The 22416-nt window shown below is 37.2% G+C and overlaps 1 protein-coding gene across 1 annotated transcript in view; it reads left to right on the top strand.

Annotated features, from left to right (window-relative positions):
- The window catches only part of USH2A (Usher syndrome 2A (autosomal recessive, mild)), a 393962-nt gene that overhangs the window by 313410 nt on the left and 58136 nt on the right, over positions 1 to 22416 (top strand). Inside the window, exons 55-60 of the mRNA XM_009994736.1 lie at positions 1 to 55; positions 6472 to 6579; positions 7112 to 7295; positions 8004 to 8161; positions 16187 to 16345; positions 17476 to 17638. The exon at positions 1 to 55 is cut by the window's left edge and continues 1 nt beyond it. Of these exons, the coding sequence (XP_009993038.1) occupies positions 1 to 55; positions 6472 to 6579; positions 7112 to 7295; positions 8004 to 8161; positions 16187 to 16345; positions 17476 to 17638 (827 nt within the window). The remainder of the gene's footprint in view (positions 56 to 6471; positions 6580 to 7111; positions 7296 to 8003; positions 8162 to 16186; positions 16346 to 17475; positions 17639 to 22416) is intronic.

Here is a 22416-nt window from a genome sequence, read left to right as displayed (position 1 = left end):
GGGAAAGGCCTTATATACACTGATGGTGCAAGCAAAATGCAGCACACACTATCAGGTAAGGAGGCAGAGCAATCTGACAGGCTCCTGTCCTCAAGATATAAGACAGTATGAACTTACTAAAAATGCTACTTGTCAGTAACATTTAAATCCTCAGTACTGTGCATGGTTTAGAATGCTTTTTCATGACTTTGCATATCTTAAATGTATTTTTTTCAATCTCTTCCACTTCTGGCTGCTGTTTGTTAAAATATTAATATATTTAATTTCAAAATTTTAAAATAAATCTATCCAGCTCAATTCAAGATGCATGCTTTGTGGTGCGCTCAAGTTCTTGTATATTCTATGTAGGCTTGACATCTCCTCACACAGATTCAACTCTTTTACCATCATTAATGGGCAGTTATGCAGCTGAAGTCACTAGTGCTGCTCTGAACGTGTAGCAGTGTTGGAGCAAGAAGGATTCAACACTTTATGCTTGAGATAATAAAAAGGAAAGAAAGACAGAAAGAGAAAGATCCTGGATTATGTTTACAGTCTTATATATTGCTTATAGCCATTTTCTAAATACTTGGTGACGTTTCACAAGTGTGTGTGTATCTGAAGGAACCTTTAGTCAAGAGATTGTGGGAGAAAGTTTGACTTTACATGTCAGATGTATTATTTTCATGTAATTGATTTTTACTTACATTTGAATGTTATACAGAAGCATGATTATTCTTAGAAATGTTGCTGTTGAACAAAAAAAAGAGAACATAACCATTCTGGGCTATCTTTTTTCACTCCTTGACCTCAGATTGATATTAATTTTTTTTAATCTCTGGTTTTTAGGAATACATAAATACTTTTTTTTTCCTTATTTCCAAGTAAAGTAGGAAAATTCGAGATTCATATGCTATACACACCATATGATAGCCCAACAAGTAGAAGTTTGTGCACGTAAAACCTATACAGCTTATGGTACTCTTGACCACCCCTCAAAGCATGAGTCCTCTGTCAGAGTGAATCCCTTTGTGCTTCAAAAGAGTTCCTCCTCGCTGTAGTCATTTACAGAGGAATGGGTAAAGGATGGTATGAAACTCATCAATTGTATATTACACCTGTCTACATATTCCGTGCTTCTGGACATGAGATATTAGCTAGAGTATGCCAGTTGGTGATAAGTTTTTTACAATTGCTGTTGTAAGTTTATACAGTAAAAAAACACTTACCAACAAGGAACAATTTATCAAGTCTGTTGAAAAATACTTCTCATGCTCCCACTTCCCAAGAGGCAGTTGTACCTCTAGAGTAACTGAGATTTGAATGCAAACGATACTGTTTTTCTTACGAGTTGGAAGAGAGGCCAAATGAAACTACCTTCTGAGAAACAATGATTTTTTCCCTTTTCTGTGCCTATTCCATTAAAGCTGTCCAATTCTGCCATGTTAAGCCAGGAGTGAAACAAGTGATCATTCTTCCTGATAGTCATAATTAAATCTTGGGCTGTTTTTTTGCAAGAGCTCCCTTGGATAATAATGTGGAATTCATGGCAGTGATTTAGCAATGTGGATAATTACTGCTCTCCAAATTAAAAGAACAAGATAAAACAATCAAATTTATTTCATACATAACCTCAAATATTTGAACTGTTGTCTTATTCCCTGTGGATCTATGTTTTGATTTTCCCATCTTCCTTTTTTTTTTGTTTGTATGTTTGTTTATTTTAATTTTTTTTTTCTTTTTCAGAAACTGCTTTTCCCTGAGCAACAGTTGAGCATTAATGAAGCTGTAGCAATAGTATTTCTGGAGACTTTGAATCTAGGGTCTTGCAAATAACAGACGAGAAGGCTAGCACCTTTCCACTGCACCATTGTCTTGCTGCTTATTTTTAATTACATCAAAGCTTTGGAAACATGATCCCACAAATGCTTTGTGGGAATAGTGGTGAATGTGCTCATCATGTGAAATCCATAAATTGCTTATAATCCTCTCAAGATGTTAAAAAAAGCATTAAGTAATTGAAGACAGGAAGTCCTCAGTTAATTATTTAGAGGTGTTATCAATGCTTTAAGCAAACTGAAGCATTTTCTGCTATCTCACTGAGTTGAATGCCACTGGGACCCAGGGGCAGCAGCCATCATCTTCTCATATTCTCTAATGCAAACAGCACATGGCAGCTTGTCAATAAAAGACCTTTTTATATCATTTATTACTGAACACTTCCACTACTCTGTACAGAACAATTTGGATGACAGTTATGGCATTGTTTCACTTTGTGTTACTACTACTTTACAAATGGGCCTGCTAATGCTTTGCAGTGGGGGCCAGGCAGAGGGTAATACTGAAGAAAATAATTAGGGGAATTGTAAAAGAAAGCTAAGAGTGCCCTCTTCAGTAGCAGCAGGTGGGTTTGTAGCAAAGATTCTTCTCAGCTCCCCTTTTTTAGTACACTCAAGATCATATCCTGAGTAGGAGCCTTTATTGAGAGTTTCTGGGGTCAATCATCTTTAGGTAAAAGCTAAGCAAGATCATTGATGTTAGTAAAAAAAGCCATGTTAAATACTTAATGATTTCATGGTTTGAAATTCTTTCATCTTAAACATATTGGCCATTTCAGGGTAGTGAAAACTGAAGAGACTCTCACGATTCAACTCTATTTCCATGCAGCACTGAATCATCGGTAATAGTTATCTAAAGGAAACTCGTCAGGGTGGAGGGTTTTGTGAGGCTGTGGTCAGCAATCTGACATCCTCCTGAGAAAAATTCCCATGGCGGGGCCCAGGAGCATTATCCTGGGAGCTAATTACTGACCTTGCTGGAGCCATACCCACAAATGGAGACAAACAGTATCAGAAGGAATTGATTTGGCTAATAGAACAATGCATTCTTAAAAAAAAACAACAACCCCAAACACTGTTGCCTTTTAGCAAATGACAAATGCTGGAGTAACAAAATAGACCCCTAATTTTTTAAAAAAATAAAAAAGAAACCTCCACAATAATAGACCAAAAAAGAAAATATGTATCCTCTAGTGAACAATCAAGTAGAGAAAATGGAAAAGCAAAACACTGTTTATGTTTCAAGATTATCTTACTTGGTTTTTTTATTATTAATCACATATGTAGATTTGCACAGACCTTTCCAAAGCATGCATAAGACAAGGTGTTTAATGCAACACTTTAATAATGTAGATTAAAAAAATCTGCTGTGGTGGCTCCATGTATGACTAGAGGTTTTAGGTATCAGAATTTCACCAATAAATTTGTGAAACTATGTACACTTTTTTTAATTCTCATTTTTTCTCTTTAAAGCATAGTTGTAAATGAGTATTGCTTTATTATGCATGTTTCCTTTAAAAGTGAACATGACTCCCTTTAGGGGAATTCAAGTAATTTGTTGCCACAGTAATCTTTTCTATCCTGAAATGTTAAATACTTGGCTTTCCTCCATGCCTTTGCCTCTCTCTACTCTGCAACTGTCATTTTCTTCCTTCCTACTTTTATACACAGTGTTCAGATGATTTTTCTTCTCTTCCAGTTCATTATTAGATTACACCCAGAGCTGTCCCTCTGAGTCATCTCTTTATTTTGTCTCCTTCACATCTTGTTCAATTTGTAAGCAGCCTGCATGTCTTCTATTCAGTATTTTACCTTCCTACATAATTGTTGTTATTTTTTTCTATTTGTTTGTAATATATTTTAATTAGGCATCTTCATACTGGCTGTAAGCAAGCATTTGTTTATAAACAAGGATCTTGCACAGACTTTTTTTTCTTGTCACAGAGTTGCATTGTTCTTGAAGTAATTACAATTAGGCACATGAGCTGAATCAAAAGTACATGATTTAGGTCACAAAGAAATGCGCTTAAAAATTGACCTACGTAATATGTAGGAATTGATCTGTGTAATCCTAACTCAGCCTCTTTCACACAAGCCGTCTGCATTACGCAGTAGTGTAGTCATTTGAACGTAGGGTTGCTCCCTCATGCAGTCCACCAGGTGTGCCTCTTCCAGGGAGGAATAACATGACATTAAAAAATCAGGCTCCTGTAGGTAGGGCTCCTGCCTCGGATTTTGCTGTGTTTGGTAGGATTATTCCTTCTGGGAGCCTCAGTGTGGATGGGCCTGATTCTGTCTGTCTAGAGCTAGGTTTCCTTTCTGCTCAGCAGATGTCAGGGAGGTGCATGCCTGAGGGTCTTGTGAACGTTGAGCACAGCAAGGGAGGCAACAGGGATGATGCCAATCCAGAGGGGTGAAATATGGATTGCTGGGAGGGTGGATGCCAAAAGGAAGAAAGGAGAAGGGGCAGTGTCCCAAGAGTATGGATGGCCAAGTGGCAGCACACAGGGCTACAAATGAAGTGTGAGATGAAAGGGACTAGAGACAGTCTCTGGATTGAGGCAGTTCGCTTCTGTTGTCCAGGGCATTCAGATCTGTTCAGGCTGCAGTACTGAGGGAGACACATCTCAAGCTTTCACAGCTTGTCACAACCATCTCTTCTTCATTTTCCAGACATTTGCCTGAGACCTGGAGCCTGAATTTCCTGAGCTCTCAGAGCTGCTGCTGAAGGCACCAGTTGTGCTCAGATATGTGAAGTTTTGCATAACACCATGTAGTCTGACATCCAGGTCCCAGGCATCCTGAACAGCCTTCTGGCAGGTCCAAGCAGCTTTTTGTTTCCTGCATTGTCTCTGAGTTAACATCCTGTTTCAGAGAGAGATAAATCTTTAAACCATTTGCAATGCTCAGCTGGTTGGTGTTAGTACACTCTAGGGATGGACACTAGAAAAAAAATGTCTCAAATTACATTCAATGAGGCAGACCAGAAACCACACGTTGGAGGGAGTTTCAGGTGCCATGGAGCCTGTATACAAAGGGAATCAATTTGTATCATACAATTTCCTAAAACTGGGATTTCCTAGTTTATGAGTGTTCAGTTTTGCAATCTTAAAATTTCCTCAGAGTTTATGTGTATAATTTGCTTCTTGTTGCTGTAGTGTTTGTCCCCTTTGGATCAGGAACAAGAACTTTTAAAAAATGTATTGTAAGGTGTTAACAAGAGCGTCACTGAAAACATGCCAGAGAGAGGTTTTCAGTGTCTGTGCCTGGTGATATCATTTTTAAGATCAGCTTTGAGGAAGAGCAGTGTAGGAAAGACCCTTTGGCCTGGGCTGGAGCATGCTTTGTGAGGCAGTCTGATCAGCAGCTAAAGCTGTGCTCTGAGGTGATCAAAACAGGTTCACAGAGGCCTGCATGTTTAACAGTTTAACTGTAAGAAACCTTCAATGGGTGTACAGAAATGGTTATTTTAAAAGCTTAGTATCTTAGCCACATTTTGAGTACAATTTTATGACAAGTCCTAAATTCAAACTCTCAAGCTGCAGGCAACTTGATGTCAAATCTGAAGTCATTGACGCACAGCACAGAGATGTTTTAAAATTTCCAAGGAAAGATCAAAGCACTGTATTCTCTTCTACTCTCATTCAAGGATGTCCAGTGAAGAAGGTTTGAGCTGAAAAAATAGTTAAAAAAAAATTACAAGTAACAAGTTAATATCTTGTAATGGAGAGGGCTTGTTTGCCAGCCTTGCTTCTAACTGCTTTATATCATTTACGGTAAAGTCATGTAACAAATAGGAAGAGGGGAAAAAATTTGATAGAAGTTTGGAAGGGGGCAGGAACAGAGTATCTTTGAACTTGTTTGCATTATTGTAGATTTTATGTACAAGTAATAGAGTGTTTTATTGTCTTTTCATATTGTTATGAATATATTTGTAATACATTTTCAAAACATTGTGGGCTTTTCAGATTTCCCAGTTCAAAACTCTAAGCAATTACACATTCAGGTGCTTATCTGCTGAACTTCTATGACCACTGCCTGTGATGGAGATCATGTCTGTGCCAAGAATGTTTAGGTGCTTTCCAGTTAATTTTTAGCCATTTTGTACAGGCAGAAGTATTGGTTAAAAAACCCAATTAAACAAAAAAAAAAAAAAAAACCAAAACCAACCAAAAAAAAAAAAAAAAAAAAAAACAAAACCCAAACCAACCAAAGAAACAAAAAACACCCAACACAAAACCAAACAAAACCAAACCAAAAGAATCCCACCCTAGAGACTGCACAAATTTTCAGATGGCAACGTAGGCTGAGACCTAGTCTGTTGTTACTATGCTGCAAATGCCATCTAAGTTACTTGATTTGAAACTATTTCAGATACATCTATATGACGGGCATCCATAAATCCATTGCAGCACAGACAGATTCAATCGGAATTGTTTTGTCGGGTCTTTTAAACCAGTAGAGGCTATACCTAAATTAGCAAGAATTCACCATTTCTGTATTATTCAGATGTAAAATAAGGATGATTCATGTTTTATGTTTGCCAAAAATACCAGAAGATACCTTACAAGTCCAGTAACTTTCTATGTAGTGATACAATTCTTGGGATGCCCAATGTCAACATCTCACTCTAACCACTGTTTGCTCTTTCTAGGTCTGCAGCCATACACTAATTACAGCTTCTTGCTTACTGCGTGCACGTCTGCTGGGTGTGCTTCTAGCCAACCACGTTCAGGTCAAACTTTACAAGCTGCTCCTCATGGTAAGGGAAAAAGACATTCTTAGAGAATTGCAGAGACATTGTCATATGGGCTTGTATTTTCTGATGGTTTAACAAGGTGCAAAACTCCACTGTCATCAATCAAGCTATCATGTATAAATTTACACAAGAGAATCCATCTCTCTTGGAAAATTTGTATCTTAACACACACTTTATGCTGACTGCCTAGCATTGCATTTCTCCTTTCTTTTTGTGACAATTTCCCCAAGTTCATATTTTAAGTTGCTGAAGTTAGCACATGCACCTTTTTAAAAGCACAAATAGATAGGCAGATGTAATGGGGCATATAAAGGCTGCATGCTTTGGCCTTGTTCTCCATTAATCTGTACCTTGAATACTTGGTTGCATTTGATGTGGGTTAAATTCAGAAAGTGGGTTAAATTCTCATTCTGTCTTGCAATGTTTTATGCTTTTGTTACATTGCTGACAGCAACAGCACATAATGTGGGAAAGGAAAAAAACCTCTTTATGGTGTTGTCATAAGATTCCAATAGTGTCATTGTGATGTTAATAGGGGTATGGCCAAAACCTCATCATATCATAGTCAGTTCAACAGAAGTGGAAATCTACTGGAGTGAACCAAAGAAACCCAATGGACTCATTACTCAGTATCGATTATTTCGTGACGGAGAACAGATTTTCCTGGGTGGCAGTACAGACCTAAATTTCACAGATGTTAACCTGCAGCCTAACAGTAGGTAAGGCATGTTGAACAGCTCTGTTAATGTGTGTAAGATGTTCAAAATACATGTAAATGTGTCTGTGAAAAGTACAAAATATAAGTTACTCTTTTAACCAATGAAAAATCTCTTCCAATATTACTTAATTACTGAAAAATTGGTAGAGTGTTTTTAGGAGGCTTCCAAAGTTCCAGCTGTTGGAAAGCCTTAAACAAGGGCCTATCCTTTTTTGCCTTTTCTGAGAATAGACCATTCTGATTCAAAGTGCCGGAGACCTTTTCATTTTCCTTGGTGGTTTGTTGGTGGACCCCTGGTTGTTTTTTCCCTCATGTGATATATTTATAAAAATGTAAGTCTTTATATGACAGACAGAACTATACATGTTTAATAGTGTTTCTGTGGATATTGAACATACTGACTCAAAAGTAGCAGTTGCTGATATGTTTTTTAGAAGCCATTCCAAGATTGATTTTGATACTCTTTGGATTAGTACTTCTCTCCCTTAAGTAAGGTAATGAGAATTTCAGTATTAAAATTATTATTATGATAAGTAAAGAATTACTTTTCTCATATTAAGAAAAAGGTGAAAATCTTTGCTAATGCACTGTTTGTAGTACTCTTTGTATAGTCTATTCACTTTAAATTGGTGAAAATGGAAATGTTCTATTCCTGATATGCCTAAAGCTTCTAACCATAGTGTCTACTGATCTTTTTGTGTTTGCCCAGATATGTTTACCAGCTGGAAGCGAGCACTTGGGGTGGCAGCAACACTAGTGATAAGTATGTTATACAAACACCAGTAGGAACACCAGAGAAAATTCACGTCCCAGATAATGTCACAGTAATTGATGCATATTCTATATTTCTAGCTTGGGATGTGCCAGGTAAAAATGTATTTCAATGTAGTACTTTGTAGTAAAATGAAAGCATGGAAAAATTAGTGTATTCAGGCAGGCAGCTGAATGATTCTGATATTTTTATTCTTTGTATTTGGTTTTAGTGTTTGTGTGATTTAAATAACTGGTTATCTAAAGCTGCCATTTCCTAGAGACATATTATTTTAATAATATTGACCTATATACTTGAAATGGGTATCGTGAGGATTAACTGATCAAAAATCTGTATGTTAATTTGATCTTGTAAACTATTATTGAGTGCAAGCATTAAAGAAACAAAAACTACTTATGCTGAAAATAAGTTTTCCCTTCAGTTCAGTTCCTGTTCAGATGAACCTGAATTATCAACTGAGAAACCTTCCAACCTTTTGGGTTGATGGTATCTTGATAACTATCCTGGCAATTAAAATATCCAGTTGTCCTGCAGGTGTGCAACATTGAGCTCCTCTATCAAGAGGTGTAAAAGTGTGACACAGAGTTCCTTTGCTAGTTTTGACCTGATTGGGTAAATTATATTCACCAGAGCACTATGGTGCCAGGAGGATGGGTCATCAAAAGGCCCAGAAATATTTTGACTCTTGTTAGTCTCAAGAGTAACAGAGTTTCCTCTCTGTTGCTACATCATCACCAAGTTGTGTTGGCCTGCAACAGAGTCAGGCTAAGGAGGAATAATTTCGCCAATAGCATCTTTTTCTGTGAGATACTGTGGTCTATTACGTTAATATAGATTATAGCTAAAATGATTGCTGTACTGTACTGATTTTCTGAAAATTATATGCTGTAGTTATTTTGGGACAATAAGAGCAATGTAAATTACCTATTTTCTGCTTAGTGTGGTTCATCTCCAGCAAGGTGTTTTTCAGTTTCTAGATATTCTTTTTCAGTTAAAATTAGGTAAATTTTCTTAGAAACTTCAGATTTTTGCCCACTGCAATAACAACAATATGTGTTTTATTGGTGAAGTCACAGTAGCTTTTGATGTCTCTTCTTCCTAAGTGTTTAAGAAGTTTTTTCTCATATTTAAGTGGAACTTCCTATGTTCCAGCTTGTGCCCATTGCCCCTCATCCTGTCACTGGGAACTACTGAAAAGAGTCTGGCTCCATCCTCCTTGCACCCACTCTTCAAATACTTACAGTCATTAATAAGGTCTCCCCTCAGCCTTCTTTTCTCCAGGCGAAAGAGTCCCAGCTCTCTCAGCCTTTCCTCATAAGGGAGTTGCTCCAATCCCACAGTCATCTTTCTTGCCCTCCGCTGGACCCTCTGCAGTAGTTACCTGTCTCTCTTGAATTGGGGAGCCCAGAACTAGACGTAGTATTCCAGTTGTGGCCTCACCAGAGCAGAGTAGAGGGGCAGAATGACCTCTCTTGACCTACTGGCCACACTCTCCCTTATGCATCCCCCGGTTCCATTGGCCCTCTTGCTGACAAGGGCACATTGCTGGCTCATGGATCATTTACTGTCTACCAGGACTCCCAGAACTTTCTCCTCAGAACTGCTTTCCAACAGGTCCATCTATACGAGTGCCTGGCATTCTTGCTCCACAGCTGCAGGACTGTACACTTGCCCTTGTTGAACCTCTTCCCAGCTCTCCAGCCTGTCCAGGTCATGCTGGATGGCAGCACAGCCCTCTGGAATGTCAGCCACCCCTCCCAGTTTGGTATCATCAGCAAACTTGCTGAGGACACACTCTGTCCCTTCGTCCAGGTCATTGATGAATATGTTGAACAAGACCAGACTGAGCATTGACCCCTGGGGGACACCACTGGTTACAGGCCTCCAACTTAACCCTGCCCCATTAATCACAACCCTCTGAGTTCTGTCACAGAGGCAGCTCTCAATCCACCTCACTGTCCAGTCATCTAGCCCACGCTGCCGGAGTTTCCTAAGGAGGATGTTATGGGGGACAGTGTCAAAAGCCTTGCTGAAGTCAAGGTAGATGACATTCACTGCTCTCCCCTCATCCAGCCAGCCAGTTATGACATTGTAGGATGAAATCAGACTGGTCAAGCATGACTTCCTTTGGTGAATCCATGCTGACTTCTCCCAGTGACAGTCTTTGCTTTCACTTGGGTTTTTTTCCAACAAGGAAAAAACTTGTTTTTCTTAACAAGGATGGAGGTCAGACTATCTAGCCTGTACTTCCCGAGTCATCTTTTGTGCCCTTTTTGGAGACTGGAGTGATGTTAGCCCCCCTTCAGTCCTCAGGCACCTCATCAGTGTCCTGCTGGAGGCTTCCTGACACTGTGGTCCTGCCAGCAGGATGGCTTGAGGAAGCGAGTGGTGGCTGCATAATCAGGGGGTAAAATGAGTCACATTTTTATTTAGATGAGTGCTATGTGATTTTCATGTTTAGCTTGATGGTTGGTTATATCTCATAGGATTGATTTCAAAAGCAGCTTATATTTTCTTTCCATTAAGGCAATAGATAGTGTTTATTCTGCTTAGTCAGGTGACAGGAGGAAGACAGAGGTTCATTCCCACAAACCTGTGACCTTACTGCAGAGCAGGCTTCAGTGTGAAGTCAACCCTCTTCCCCCAGCACCTCCATGAGTGTGGGCTGACAGGTTACTCCTTTTGTGTGCACATGCAGCTTGTGCAGCTGAAGAATGGGAGCAAACACAGAATGACCCGAGTATTAAAGATGGAACAGAACTGTGAGTCTGAGCAAATGTCTTGTAGGAAAGGCAAAACGTGTTGACAGAGCTCTACCTGTCATCTCTCCTGGCTCACCTAGTTTTTTCTTTCCTTGCATAGCAGTCACAGTAGAGTCAATTAGCATTAAAAATAAAGTCACCTAGAAAAAGTACTTTGCCTTCAAGACTGGGATCGCAAGTATTGTGGCAGTGCTTAGCTGTGTTCAACCTACCCATTTAGGCAATGATTAATAAATCTATAATACCCTGAGCTGTCAATCTTTTAGTTTTCAGAAGCACAAAATCCATTATAGAAATGCTATAATATATGAAAAAGATTAAAATCTAAAATTAAACTTTTACCCCTACCGTCTGAAAGGATTTAGAACCCAGCAGAAGGCAGGTGAATTCTAATGGCATATAATCTACAGTTGGTTTTATTGGAAAGTGACTCACACTGTATTATAGTTTTGATAATAAATGTAATTTAAAGTACAAAATATTCAGCATCATTAAAAATAGATTTAAAACATAATATACTGGAAAATCATGGGCTTCTGAACAGTGGGGTGTTTCCTAGAGAAGCTTGGTGTTGTTGTTCTAGACCTTTTCTTTCCAGCTGCTCAAATTCCTGCTACTTGCAGTAGGTTACAAGCCTGCAAGGAGAATCAAGTTTTGTGATTTGGCTCTGTTGCAATTAAGATTGTGCATACATAAGCTCACATATTCCTGAAGCCACATGATCAAAGGCATGAAGAGGAGACTGGATATTAAGGCTCTGTAGAGGATGCAGGGCTGATGTATTCACACAGCAGTAGGAATTATTCTTCTCAGTCAGGGGAAGGCACATGTCCTTGTTCCCAGTTACTGGAACACACCTTGAACTCTTATCTCACTTTGTGAATGTTTGGTGACTCAGTGTCTTCTCTGCTTTTCCATTGTGGAGCAAATTATTTAAATTTTTAGTGTGAATAAGGGATTGTTTTTCATACAGTGCCCCTGCTAAGTAGACAGAAAAGCAAAACATGTTCTTCCTTTTATTATAGCACCTCAGGACCACTAGCCAATCTTTCTTAAAGGAATGAGGAGTACTAAGAACAGAGAAATGTTAATAAATGCTGCTAAATGTTACTCATGCTACTAAAAGACACCCTGTGTGCAGAAACATAGGTATATTCAAAAGCTAGGAAATTAATTCTTGACCCTCAATAATCCTGTTTCATGCTTCTTCTGAGATCTTTGGTCTTCAAGTGCTTTTTTCCAAGAGGAAGGCTGTGGGGGATGCAGTTGGAGGTTTATTTAGGCAGTTTTGATCTTCTGGAGTGGCACACATCCCATTAACAAGTCCTATGCATGCAGACTCTAGGGCCACATACATCCCCAGCTTGGCAGGATTTGCCAAAAGAGTCTACAATGTTTTGTCCTTATTTATGTCATTATGCATGTCTTTTTCTATCATGTTGTAGCACTCCATCCACCTCTAGGTTTGCTTATCAATTAGAATCAAAGTCATGTATATGTCTGGATTCCTACTTTATCCTTCTTGGGCTCAAATTTGGTATTTCAGTGACATTTATTTGTTTCTTAGCTTTGTATCTTAGCTTCCCCACCTAACTAGGTTTCTCCTTACTTGGTGGCCTAAGAAATTGTTCTGATTTTTGCTAAGCCAGTGTTAGATTTCCTCATCTATTTTTTCTCAAGTAAATTATTGTTTGCTCCACATTGTTGTGGAACAAATGTTTCAAGCTGTTTCCAAAGTTCTCCATCTTGAAAGCAGTCAGCAACTCCAGCTGCTGCTGTCTTCAGAGTCTTGTTGAGAATTCTTGATACAACAACAATGTTATATCTGGATATTTGAAGCTTAATGTAAATACTAAATCTCAGAAAGCAAAATAGTGTTGTTTTGTTGTTTGTCCTGGGCTTTTTTTTATATTTAGTGAAGTTAAATATTAAAATACAACTTTACTCCTATCTTTTTTAAAATAAAAGATATGACTATTTGATTATTTTAGTATTTGTTAACTGTAAGTGAGAATACTTCAACTGTTTTGCTTTAATTATAATTGAGTTTCACGTAATATGAAACAATTTTTCAGCAGCTGACTTCAAACAGATTTTTAGTGACCAGACTGTAAAACAGACTGTCGCTTTTCCACCCCCAATTCTAAGCGTCTTGTGCTGCAAATTCTGTTTTACGAGCTACTCTAGTTTTGAAGTACAGAGAGCTGTCAAACCTAATTTGCAGAGTTTTACACAGAATTCTCCATTAAATGTTATCCAAATATGCACACAAAAACCAAGGTTTAGTTTGATTGACTTGTCCCATTGTAAAATGTGCACCTGCTGTGAAATGAAGTCGGAGAGAAAAAAAGTGGAATAATTTAACTTTTTTATTTGTAAAGATAATCAGGGTTTTTCTGATTACATCTTAACTTCATAAATGTTAAATAACCTATCAGCATCTAGTTGTTGTAAATTATGAAAAAGAGTATTGCTGGGAATATTAACCAACTAAATCCTTGTTCTTTAGTGAACATGGAAATGTGTTATGGCAGGTTGTCATTGTGCTCATGGTAACTTTGACACCAAATAACAAAACTGCCATTTGCACTTAGGGTAAATTGGTTCACTTGTGCTTTTAAGGTTCCTTTTATTCTGACATAAATTTATGAGCTCTGGAACTAACCAAGTCGTGTGGTTTCCCAGCTGACTTTAACAAATATGCCCATTTTGTTTCCTTCAGTCATCAGATCACACGAGGTAGTAGTTTCAGACTGGCTGCAGATGCTGAAGGCTATTCTGGAAGAAAGGGGGTTTTTTTACAAGTTTCTATGTTGTATGAGTATATTTTTTTGTTTTTCAGATTACAGAGTCATCCGTTGATCTTAGCTTTCAACGGATTTCATCAAATTGTTGGAAGATTTGTATTGGATATTGGAAGTGTTTGGGATGTTTATTTTGTTTTGTTTACAATTTTTTGTTCATTATTGAGAATATTTTTTTTCTCCTAGCCATATAGCCATATTTATTGTTGGTGTCATTGCAACATTTAGCAAAATTTTAAGGTTTTGGTTTTGGTGGGGCTTTTTTTGGCATTTCTGCTGAGATATGGACACAAGTTTGTTTTGATGCATATTGATGGCTGCCTTTGTATTTGTTCTTTGGGCATTCTCAATAGTTCCTATGTCAAAGGTTATAGGGAAGTTTTGCCTAGAATAAGTGCACTGGTCAGATGTAGAAAAATGTCACTTTCCCTAGATACTGAGATTTTCTGGCTGAAGTATGTGGCCTTTTGTCATAAGTGGAGAGAAAGGAAATCTTAGCTGCACGATTAGAGAAAAGCTTTCTATTTAATATGCTGTCTATCATTTTAAGCTCTAAGATTCAGGTATTTTGTTGTATCCTTTACAGGCCCTCCAAGACGGGAGGGGTGGAGAAGGGGAGTAAGTAGTTTAGCTGTAATAATGTATCTTTAGTGGTATAATTATACAGTGTATACTCAAGTGCACTCTTCTAGTCCATTTCATCTTCCATGTATCACAGACAAAAAAGAATTTTCTTTGTTGCAGAAGCCACACAATTCAAGATCACCTCTCAGAGTTTTACTTGTAACATCCTGCACTACTTGAAAAGTTGTGTTTCTGTTGTTCCATTATTAATGATTAGATTTTGGTGTTTTCCTCAAAACTGTTACACTGAGAAAGGAAAATTTTACAGTGGGATTTTTGCACTTTCTGTCTCTTCCCTTCACCTCTTGCAATGACTAATATCAGCATCTTTTTTTCTTTCTGTAATCCGAGCAGTTGCATAAGATTGAAGGCATGCCTTCATTTCAGGGCTATTGTTTCAGCTTTTTAGTGTAATGGCATTTCCTTTGTCTGGCATCTAGTGAGGCAGCAGCATCTTATTTCTTTGGGATTTTTATATCCTCTTCTTTTCCTAAGAATTGTAAAAACTTTGTATTTCAAAGATTTATCTGATCTTCCAAAGTACATCAGTTGTTTACAGTACCACAAAGAAACTAGAAATCTCTCTGATTTTCACATACATATTTTGCTTTAAAAAAATAAATAAATAAATAAATATATGTGTATCAAAACATGCACAACAGTGGAAAAAATGCTCTTTTTAGCTTCAGGGTAATAGTATCAATGTATATACTTTATCAGAAAAGGACCAAAGCAACAATTAGGAGAAAGAATAGAGTCATTTTCCAGAGTTACAAAAGTTACTGAAAGCTGCTCAAGATTTGGAAGGACTCAGAACTGCTCATGTACATATGATTCCTGGTGCAATCACAAAACACGGATAAACTAGGTCTTGTGTTGAAAGATGAATTATGTTCCTACCAATCAGATACAACTTCGCTCTTTGCAGAAAGGTACCTTGTCTACTTTCTCTTCTTTGTACTTTGTTCTTTCTTAAAACTGTGCCTTCTGTGACTTATGTGCAAAGTGAAGGAAACACTTAACAGACTCTCTTCTTTTGTTATTCTCTTTGCTTTATGAAATTGCTTCTGTCTGCGTAGAACAGTCTATAGTGAACAAATAATAAAAAGCCTACAGCCCATTTTCTAATTTCAAAACCAAACCAACAACAACAACAAAAAATGTGAAGCAAAACTAACAACCCTGAGTGGGAGGAAACAAGAAAATCCAGGAACCTCTGTAAATCACAGAGGGGATGGCATGTGCCTTCACATGTTCTTGGAAAAAAAAGCTGATTTTTCAGCTTCTCAACAGAACTGGAAAGTTAAGAATTGACAGCATGGGAAGGAATAGATGGGGGGGAAATATTTGAATAAAAACAAGATAGTAAAAATTGAAGGGGTTTTCTTCAACAGAAAACCTATAACCTAACAGCTTGATTTATATCACTTAAAATATTGTTTCTTGGTTCAAGTCAGTAAATTGTACTTTACTGGTAAAGCAGGCTAAGAACCTCCACTCAGCTACTGCTGCTGGGCTAACAAGGATAATTTGCTGAATGGTGGCAATTCACTTCTTTGATCATATGGCTCTATATTCAAACAGCAGTGCTTAGTAGCTGTTGCTCCTTCAGAATAAAGAAATAAAAGCTGCCTGGTTCCCAGTCATAAGGTCACTTCTCTTCCCAGAAGTAGCAATTGCAACGCAGGCATTGACTGAAGTGAATTTTGATTTTAACTAAGGACTATAACATCTATCTTCCAGGTGTGACCTGCAGATGGATCTGTTTCAGTTTAGCTTTAAATAGTTTTAGTCTCTGAAAGAGACACTAGGCAAAACCTCCAAAGGGGGCTTATATTTAAAATTGCATATGATGAATACCTCTTTGAAGTAGTTCTGCAGTGTTGTTAGTATTTCAGATAATCACTGGTTCTTCTGTTTTTCACGACAGGGATATTCATGGTCAATGTGCCTTTGGAATACAACGTCTTACTAAATGCAAGCAGTCCCACTCTACTGGTGAAGCCAGTAGGTCGTGCACATTTTGCTTTTGTCGATGGCCTAGATCCCTACACCCTGTATGAGATAAGAATACAAGCATGCCAGAATGGTAAGATGATTTTAAAAGACTCACCTCTGACTCAAAGGGAATGGAGATTTTCCAAATAGATTCAGCTCAGCAAAACAGATAAAATTCTCTTTCTACATTGGAGTCAAATGTTTACCTATCAAAAAGAAAGCCTAGCACTGAATGAAGCATTAAATATTTCTCCATGTTGTATAATACATATTTTTAAAGGAGATTTTTAAAATGTATTTTACGTAATATATGCCATTTTATTAAAAGCTCTTCACAAATAGCTTAACTATTTTTGAAAATGTGCTTACAGAAAAAAATTGGTTCCATAACTGTCCTCCACCAAGAATTGGTAATCATAAAGGCAGGGGAGAAGAACCCAAATATTACAAGACTCCTTGGCTTTAATGGAAATTTTCAAAATCCTATTGAAATAAGTCTTTCTAAAATGACAGCTTGGAACCAATTCTCTTCTCACCTGCATTGGTGAAAATCAGGAGTAATTCATTAGTGTAGTTGCAGGGATTTAAATGAGTATTTAATAATTAAATTAAGTGAAATGAGGCACCATTTTATCAGGAGTCTCTTTACTTGACATTCATTTGCTTTACTATGTGTTATTTCTGGTAGCTTACTTTACAAATGCTCCATCCTGAGCTCCATCTCAAAGAAGTTTATACTGATTGAAGACATATAGGAATTCTGGCACTGCCATCACAGCGTGTCAGTGATGTCCAAATTGGCTACTCCTTAGGTTTCCTTCAAAAATTCTCATTATCTTAAGCTTCTTGTGCTGTTACTTATCTTACAGGCCTGGGGACATTTTTTGTACATTATGAAGACCATTATGGGATCCCAAAGAGTTTGGAGAGGGGCAGTGTAACAATTGTAAAAGGACATTTTAATAATTTAACATGGAAAAGTATCCTTAATTTGTGAAAATTTTTATTTTTTTTTTGTTCTATCACAAATCATGTGATAAAACAAATGTTCTCATGGTTTTTGCTTTCTTGGATGATTTGCTGCTTTCATACAGCAAATGTAGCCATCCTATAGTTCATTTGGAAACAATGTGGTATTTTACTTGTATTTTGAGTTTTTAAAAATACCTTTTTTTGTTGAGGAAGAAACTCTCATCACTAAGCAAACTTCTGGTTTTGTAGGTGGGTGTGGAGTGGGTGGTCAAACATTTTCAAGAACTGCTGAAGCACCTCCTAGAGAGCTGTGCCCACCTGTCGTTAAAGCAATGGGATCTTCACTCATAGAAGTTAAATGGGCACCACCTGAGAAACCAAATGGCATCATTACTAACTACTTTATTCACAGGTAAATGCTTTTAACACCTCAGATTCTTAGTCTTACTGAACTGTTTGTTTGTTTATTCCTTGATATCCTAGGAGGTGAAAAAAAGTGTAGAAATAGAGGGTTACTTATATAATACCTTTCAAAGGGTAAAGTAAGATATTTGTCTATGAATGGGAATGTTGAGAATAAGAACTGAGACAAGAATAATATTCTGGATTTATAAATGATAAAAAGGAAATGCAAATATATTTAAAAAAATTCAAAGGGATGGGCAAAAATTGTACAATAGGTACTCTCACTGTGTTTACCCAGACCACATTCTTCAATCCTCTCTATTGAGAGTTGACACGTTTGGAATAGAAAAAGGACAAATTCACTGTTTGGATATTTTTAGAAGAAAATAAAAGATACTGAAGTTCCTAAGATAGACCAGTTTTCCAAGATTAATTATGTTCTTGTTTGCAAGTAAGTAATCTGGAATGTGATTACAGTGCAGCTTCATTTTATACAATCTTCAAGTTAAATTGTATCTATTTATGTTCCCTCATGTTTGTATTCAGCTGGCCTGTCTAGCTAGTTCACTGACACATCTTCACTCCCTGTAAGAAGCCTCATAAGCTCTGCATGAGGATATTTCTATATATACAGCTGTGTTTAGGGAAGTATCAGAGTAGCAGAGCACTGACATCTGCTGTGCCCATTGACCCTTTTAAAAAAGCTTGCTGAAGGGGCCTTATTGAATCGCTTCAGAAAGTCAGAGGATATAAAACTCAAGCCATGTACTGGAAGGGAATTTAAACTCTGAAGTTCCTGGTTTTCCCACCTCTAAGAATGTGTGGCAAACATGCTGGGCTGAACCTAGCCTCCCACAAAGAGTTTGGGACATATTATTATATTAGAGCTGTGACTGGGAAGATGGGAATAAAATTATCTTTTGGATTCAACTGTGATAATTAATATAAATTCACTTTTGCCTTAAGTACATTACTAGTCTCTAAAAATTCCTGCTCTCTTGAAATATCCTTTTGTTTGCTTTAAAAAAAAATGTTAATTGTCTGATCAAAAAAACAAGGTCCCACCTCTGTATAAAGAGGAATAAAGTGCATGTTATAGCCCAAGACATGTCTTCACTCTGTTGGTTTTGTAAATTAAGCTGATGATTACCACTGCTATTCCATGGCAGCCATAGAAAGGGAAAACAGGAAATATAATGCAGAAAGCCTGCTTCAATGAAAAATACTGTAAATTGAATTTGACAGCATTTGATGGCATTTGATTATTCTAGTCACAGCCAAACAATGATATAAAGAGTAATATGAAACAGAATGTGTTACTGCCTAGCAGACTCAAAAGCAATAAACCTTCCTCCAATGTGACACAATCACTTCACAATCATAATTGTAGCCTGTTTGATACCTCTGAGTACAGCAGAAGGGCACTGACTGACATAGATACATTTTGTTTTTTATTTAAAGTGAAATGAAAATGGCGCACTGGGGCTCCAGATACAATCGTTATATTCACCTACATAGGCATGAATCACTTGGCAGTTATTTCAGCTGAAGTTTAAATGTGCTTAGACAACAACAATATCAAATCTTTCTCAGATAGCTGCAAAAAAATCAGAAATGGCATGTAAGCACATAGTCCTTTTTCATTTTCTAGCCACACATAGCCTTACATTGCTATAGCAGCAAGACTGCAGTATTTCTATGGGAGGTTATGGCATGTAATTTCTTCTTCATCATGTGCCTCCTCCTTACTGCATCACCACCAAAATAAATTCATTTAACTCAAAACCTGGAATGCTTGGGGAGCTAGTGTGTGTGCAGATCTTTGCATTAAAATGGCAGGCCTTGTGCTTTCCACTAGAATCGTAAAGGCATTTGCAAGTTTGCAGCCATTTTGTTAAAAACAAAAAACTTAAAATGTTTATGATAAATGAGATGGTGACAATTAATTTTTTATTCATACAGCTGTTTCAAACATAGATCTCAGGCTTTTAAACTTTTCTAGCAAAGACTTAGAAGAGATTGTGAATGAGAAAAAATCTGGTTCATGAGACAATCACCCAATCTACTTCTCTCCCCATTCATCATTACATAACATCCCTGTGACAACCACAAAAATTGCTGTTCTGGAAAATAATATTATATATAATAGATGATGTATTTCTTGCTGTATTTTAATAAGATGTAGGTCAAATCAGCTAATGGAACTGCTCTCTGCTGACCACCAACATGCACTGTGTAGGATGCACATGAGGTGACTCTTAAATAAATATTGCATGTAAAATTACAAGGATTTGGTTCATGTCTTGCTTAAGGGTGTGTCTGAATGTCTGTCAAAGTGTCTATTTCATGTTCAGTAAGATTATATTATTTAGTATAAGTATGTGAGATTGTAAAATAGCTCTCATAAGTTGAGCAATCTGGATGGTGAAAAACCAACAGGCAATTTAAGACAGAGGACATGTCTGGCGACTGTTGTGGCTTGCAGTGTAGGGGCTTCTATACTGACTCTTTGTGATTAATTCATTGCTTACCCTTATACCATGAGCTGCAGCAAAACCAGCTTTGAAGGCACACATATCAGTAGGTGGTTTAATAGAAGAATTCTTATGAATGGATATGTCATTGAGCATAAGAACTCCTGAAGCGTTTTTCTTATAGCTGTAGTTGGTATAATACCTGATGTAAAAAAGCATATTACATGCAGAAAGCTCAAACTCCTTTCATTAATTATTTTTTTTACAGAAAATAAAATAAAATTAAAAAGCAGGACCAAAAAATTTCCAAAGTACAGTACATTAGATTTGTTGAATCCAAATGGTATGTGAGGCTGCTTTGTTGAATTGGATGCAAAATTCTAAATGGGAAGCGTTGCAGGTGTTGCATTTTCTCTCACCTTTGAGGGCATGATTCCCCAGTCATTTGAATTTTGCCCCAGGACTTCTCAGTATTTCCACAAATAACTCACTACTGCCCTGGTAAGGAAAACAGCAGGCACTGCTAAAACACGTGCTTCTGTTGCATGGCGGAACGTGAACGTGTCAAGAAGAATTCTAGGTTGACCTGCGAGACCTCGAGGATTCACTGAGTCTCCTTCCAGATAAGAAAACGGAGGGGTGAATGTTGCAGTTAGTGTAGCTGCAGTCCTCTGCAAACAGCTCTATAGTTACCTGTCACAAAGAGGATTATATTCTCCTCTTCGTGTCATCTGGCTCAGATTGGCAGTGAGACAGGGAGGATTTGCCCTTATAAAATAACTGTATCTGAGCATCTTTAAAAGGAATGTTAGCAGCAAATCAGACTATGCAGACTAAGAGACAGCTTCCAGCTCTTGGAAATGTTATTCTCCTTTGCAGCTCATTGTACATAAGAAACACTTCTAGTTAAATGAGCAGCTGAGTCTTAAATCTTAAGACGATTGAAATTATTACAGACTGTTCAACCACTTCTGTTTAAAGTTTATTCATACATTAAGATATTCTGGGTTTTAGTGTTACAGATGGAACCATTTACCTAACCATACGTTTCATTCATTAAATATTCAGTAGTAATAAGACCTAAATACTCAACCAGACTATATTGTGCAGCTTTGCTTGTGGGTGAGCTTGCAGTTGATGGCATACTTGATCTTTCAGTGTGCAAAACTTTATCACAGAGTTCTCAAAATGTATAAAACAAAAATTTCTGTAGCCATTTAAGTGCCATACTGCTTGGTCAGACAAGACATATTAAATGTGACTTTATCGAGCTAAAATGTACTCTCTTAACTCCTCTACAGAGATTTTTTTACACGTTTTTGAGTGCACAGGGAAAAGAACATATTTTAGGTGCAGGAGAAAGACATAGTGAATCACCTTTCAGAACTGTGTCTTGCATTAAGTCAGTGAACAGCATCTAAGGGAGAGTTCTGCATAAGCCTTAATTTACCATTACAGTAGAGCACGGGGAAATGTATTAAAAATAACTGATGGAATTTTGGGGTCAGGGGGAAGTTTTGTACCCTGCTTCTTTCACACAATTTTTTGCAAGACAGGTAATTGCTAGGGAATCTTTCCTGCCATGCTATACCCAGTTCTGCCAACCAGTTCTCACTATCAACAAATCTTATAATTTGCCTGTTTCATTACACTAGAGACATTGTACCTCAAAGCTCTTCTTTTTTTTTTTAAGTCACACTTTAAACCTTTTAAACTAAACAGTGTCCATATAGCATGCTTATCTCAGAATTTAATAAAAATTATTTTGCTTAATATGAGCAGATAATGAATTAATGCATGCCTTATATATGCATCTGCACAAAGGATGAATAAACCAGCTGTATACGGATATGTATTCATTATATTCTTCATATTTGCATGTAAATACCCCTGTGTATGTTATTACAAGCATCTAAGATTATCAGTTTTAAAAAAACAGTTATAATTTGTATTTTTAAAGTAATTCTTGGGATTGATCTAACAAAATAAAATACAACAGAATTTTGTGAAATACAAATTTTACCTTGCCAAGGAAATATTCTTCTGCTTCTGTGTTTGTAGTTATGACACCCAGTAGTCAGACAAACCAATTTTACTTCTGCAGATTTACCCTACTTGCAATAAAAGTGGCAGATCATATAATTTGTTTTTTGTTGTTGGCATAGAGGGTGAAAATTCTTTTACATTCTGACAAGGTTCCTGTGCAGAGAGTGGAAATACTTGAATTCATGTGCAATAGCACACAACCGTCACTGAGATTTACCACAGTGTTTAAATGTAACCAACTTAATTTCACACAAACATTTTTATG

This window comes from Chaetura pelagica, unplaced genomic scaffold, assembly GCF_000747805.2.
Source record: "Chaetura pelagica isolate M959 unplaced genomic scaffold, ChaPel_1.0 scaffold2, whole genome shotgun sequence".
Lineage (NCBI taxonomy): Eukaryota > Metazoa > Chordata > Aves > Apodiformes > Apodidae > Chaetura > Chaetura pelagica.
The sequence above is the reverse complement of the archived record's forward strand: the minus strand, read 5'-3'. Positions and strand labels throughout refer to the sequence as shown.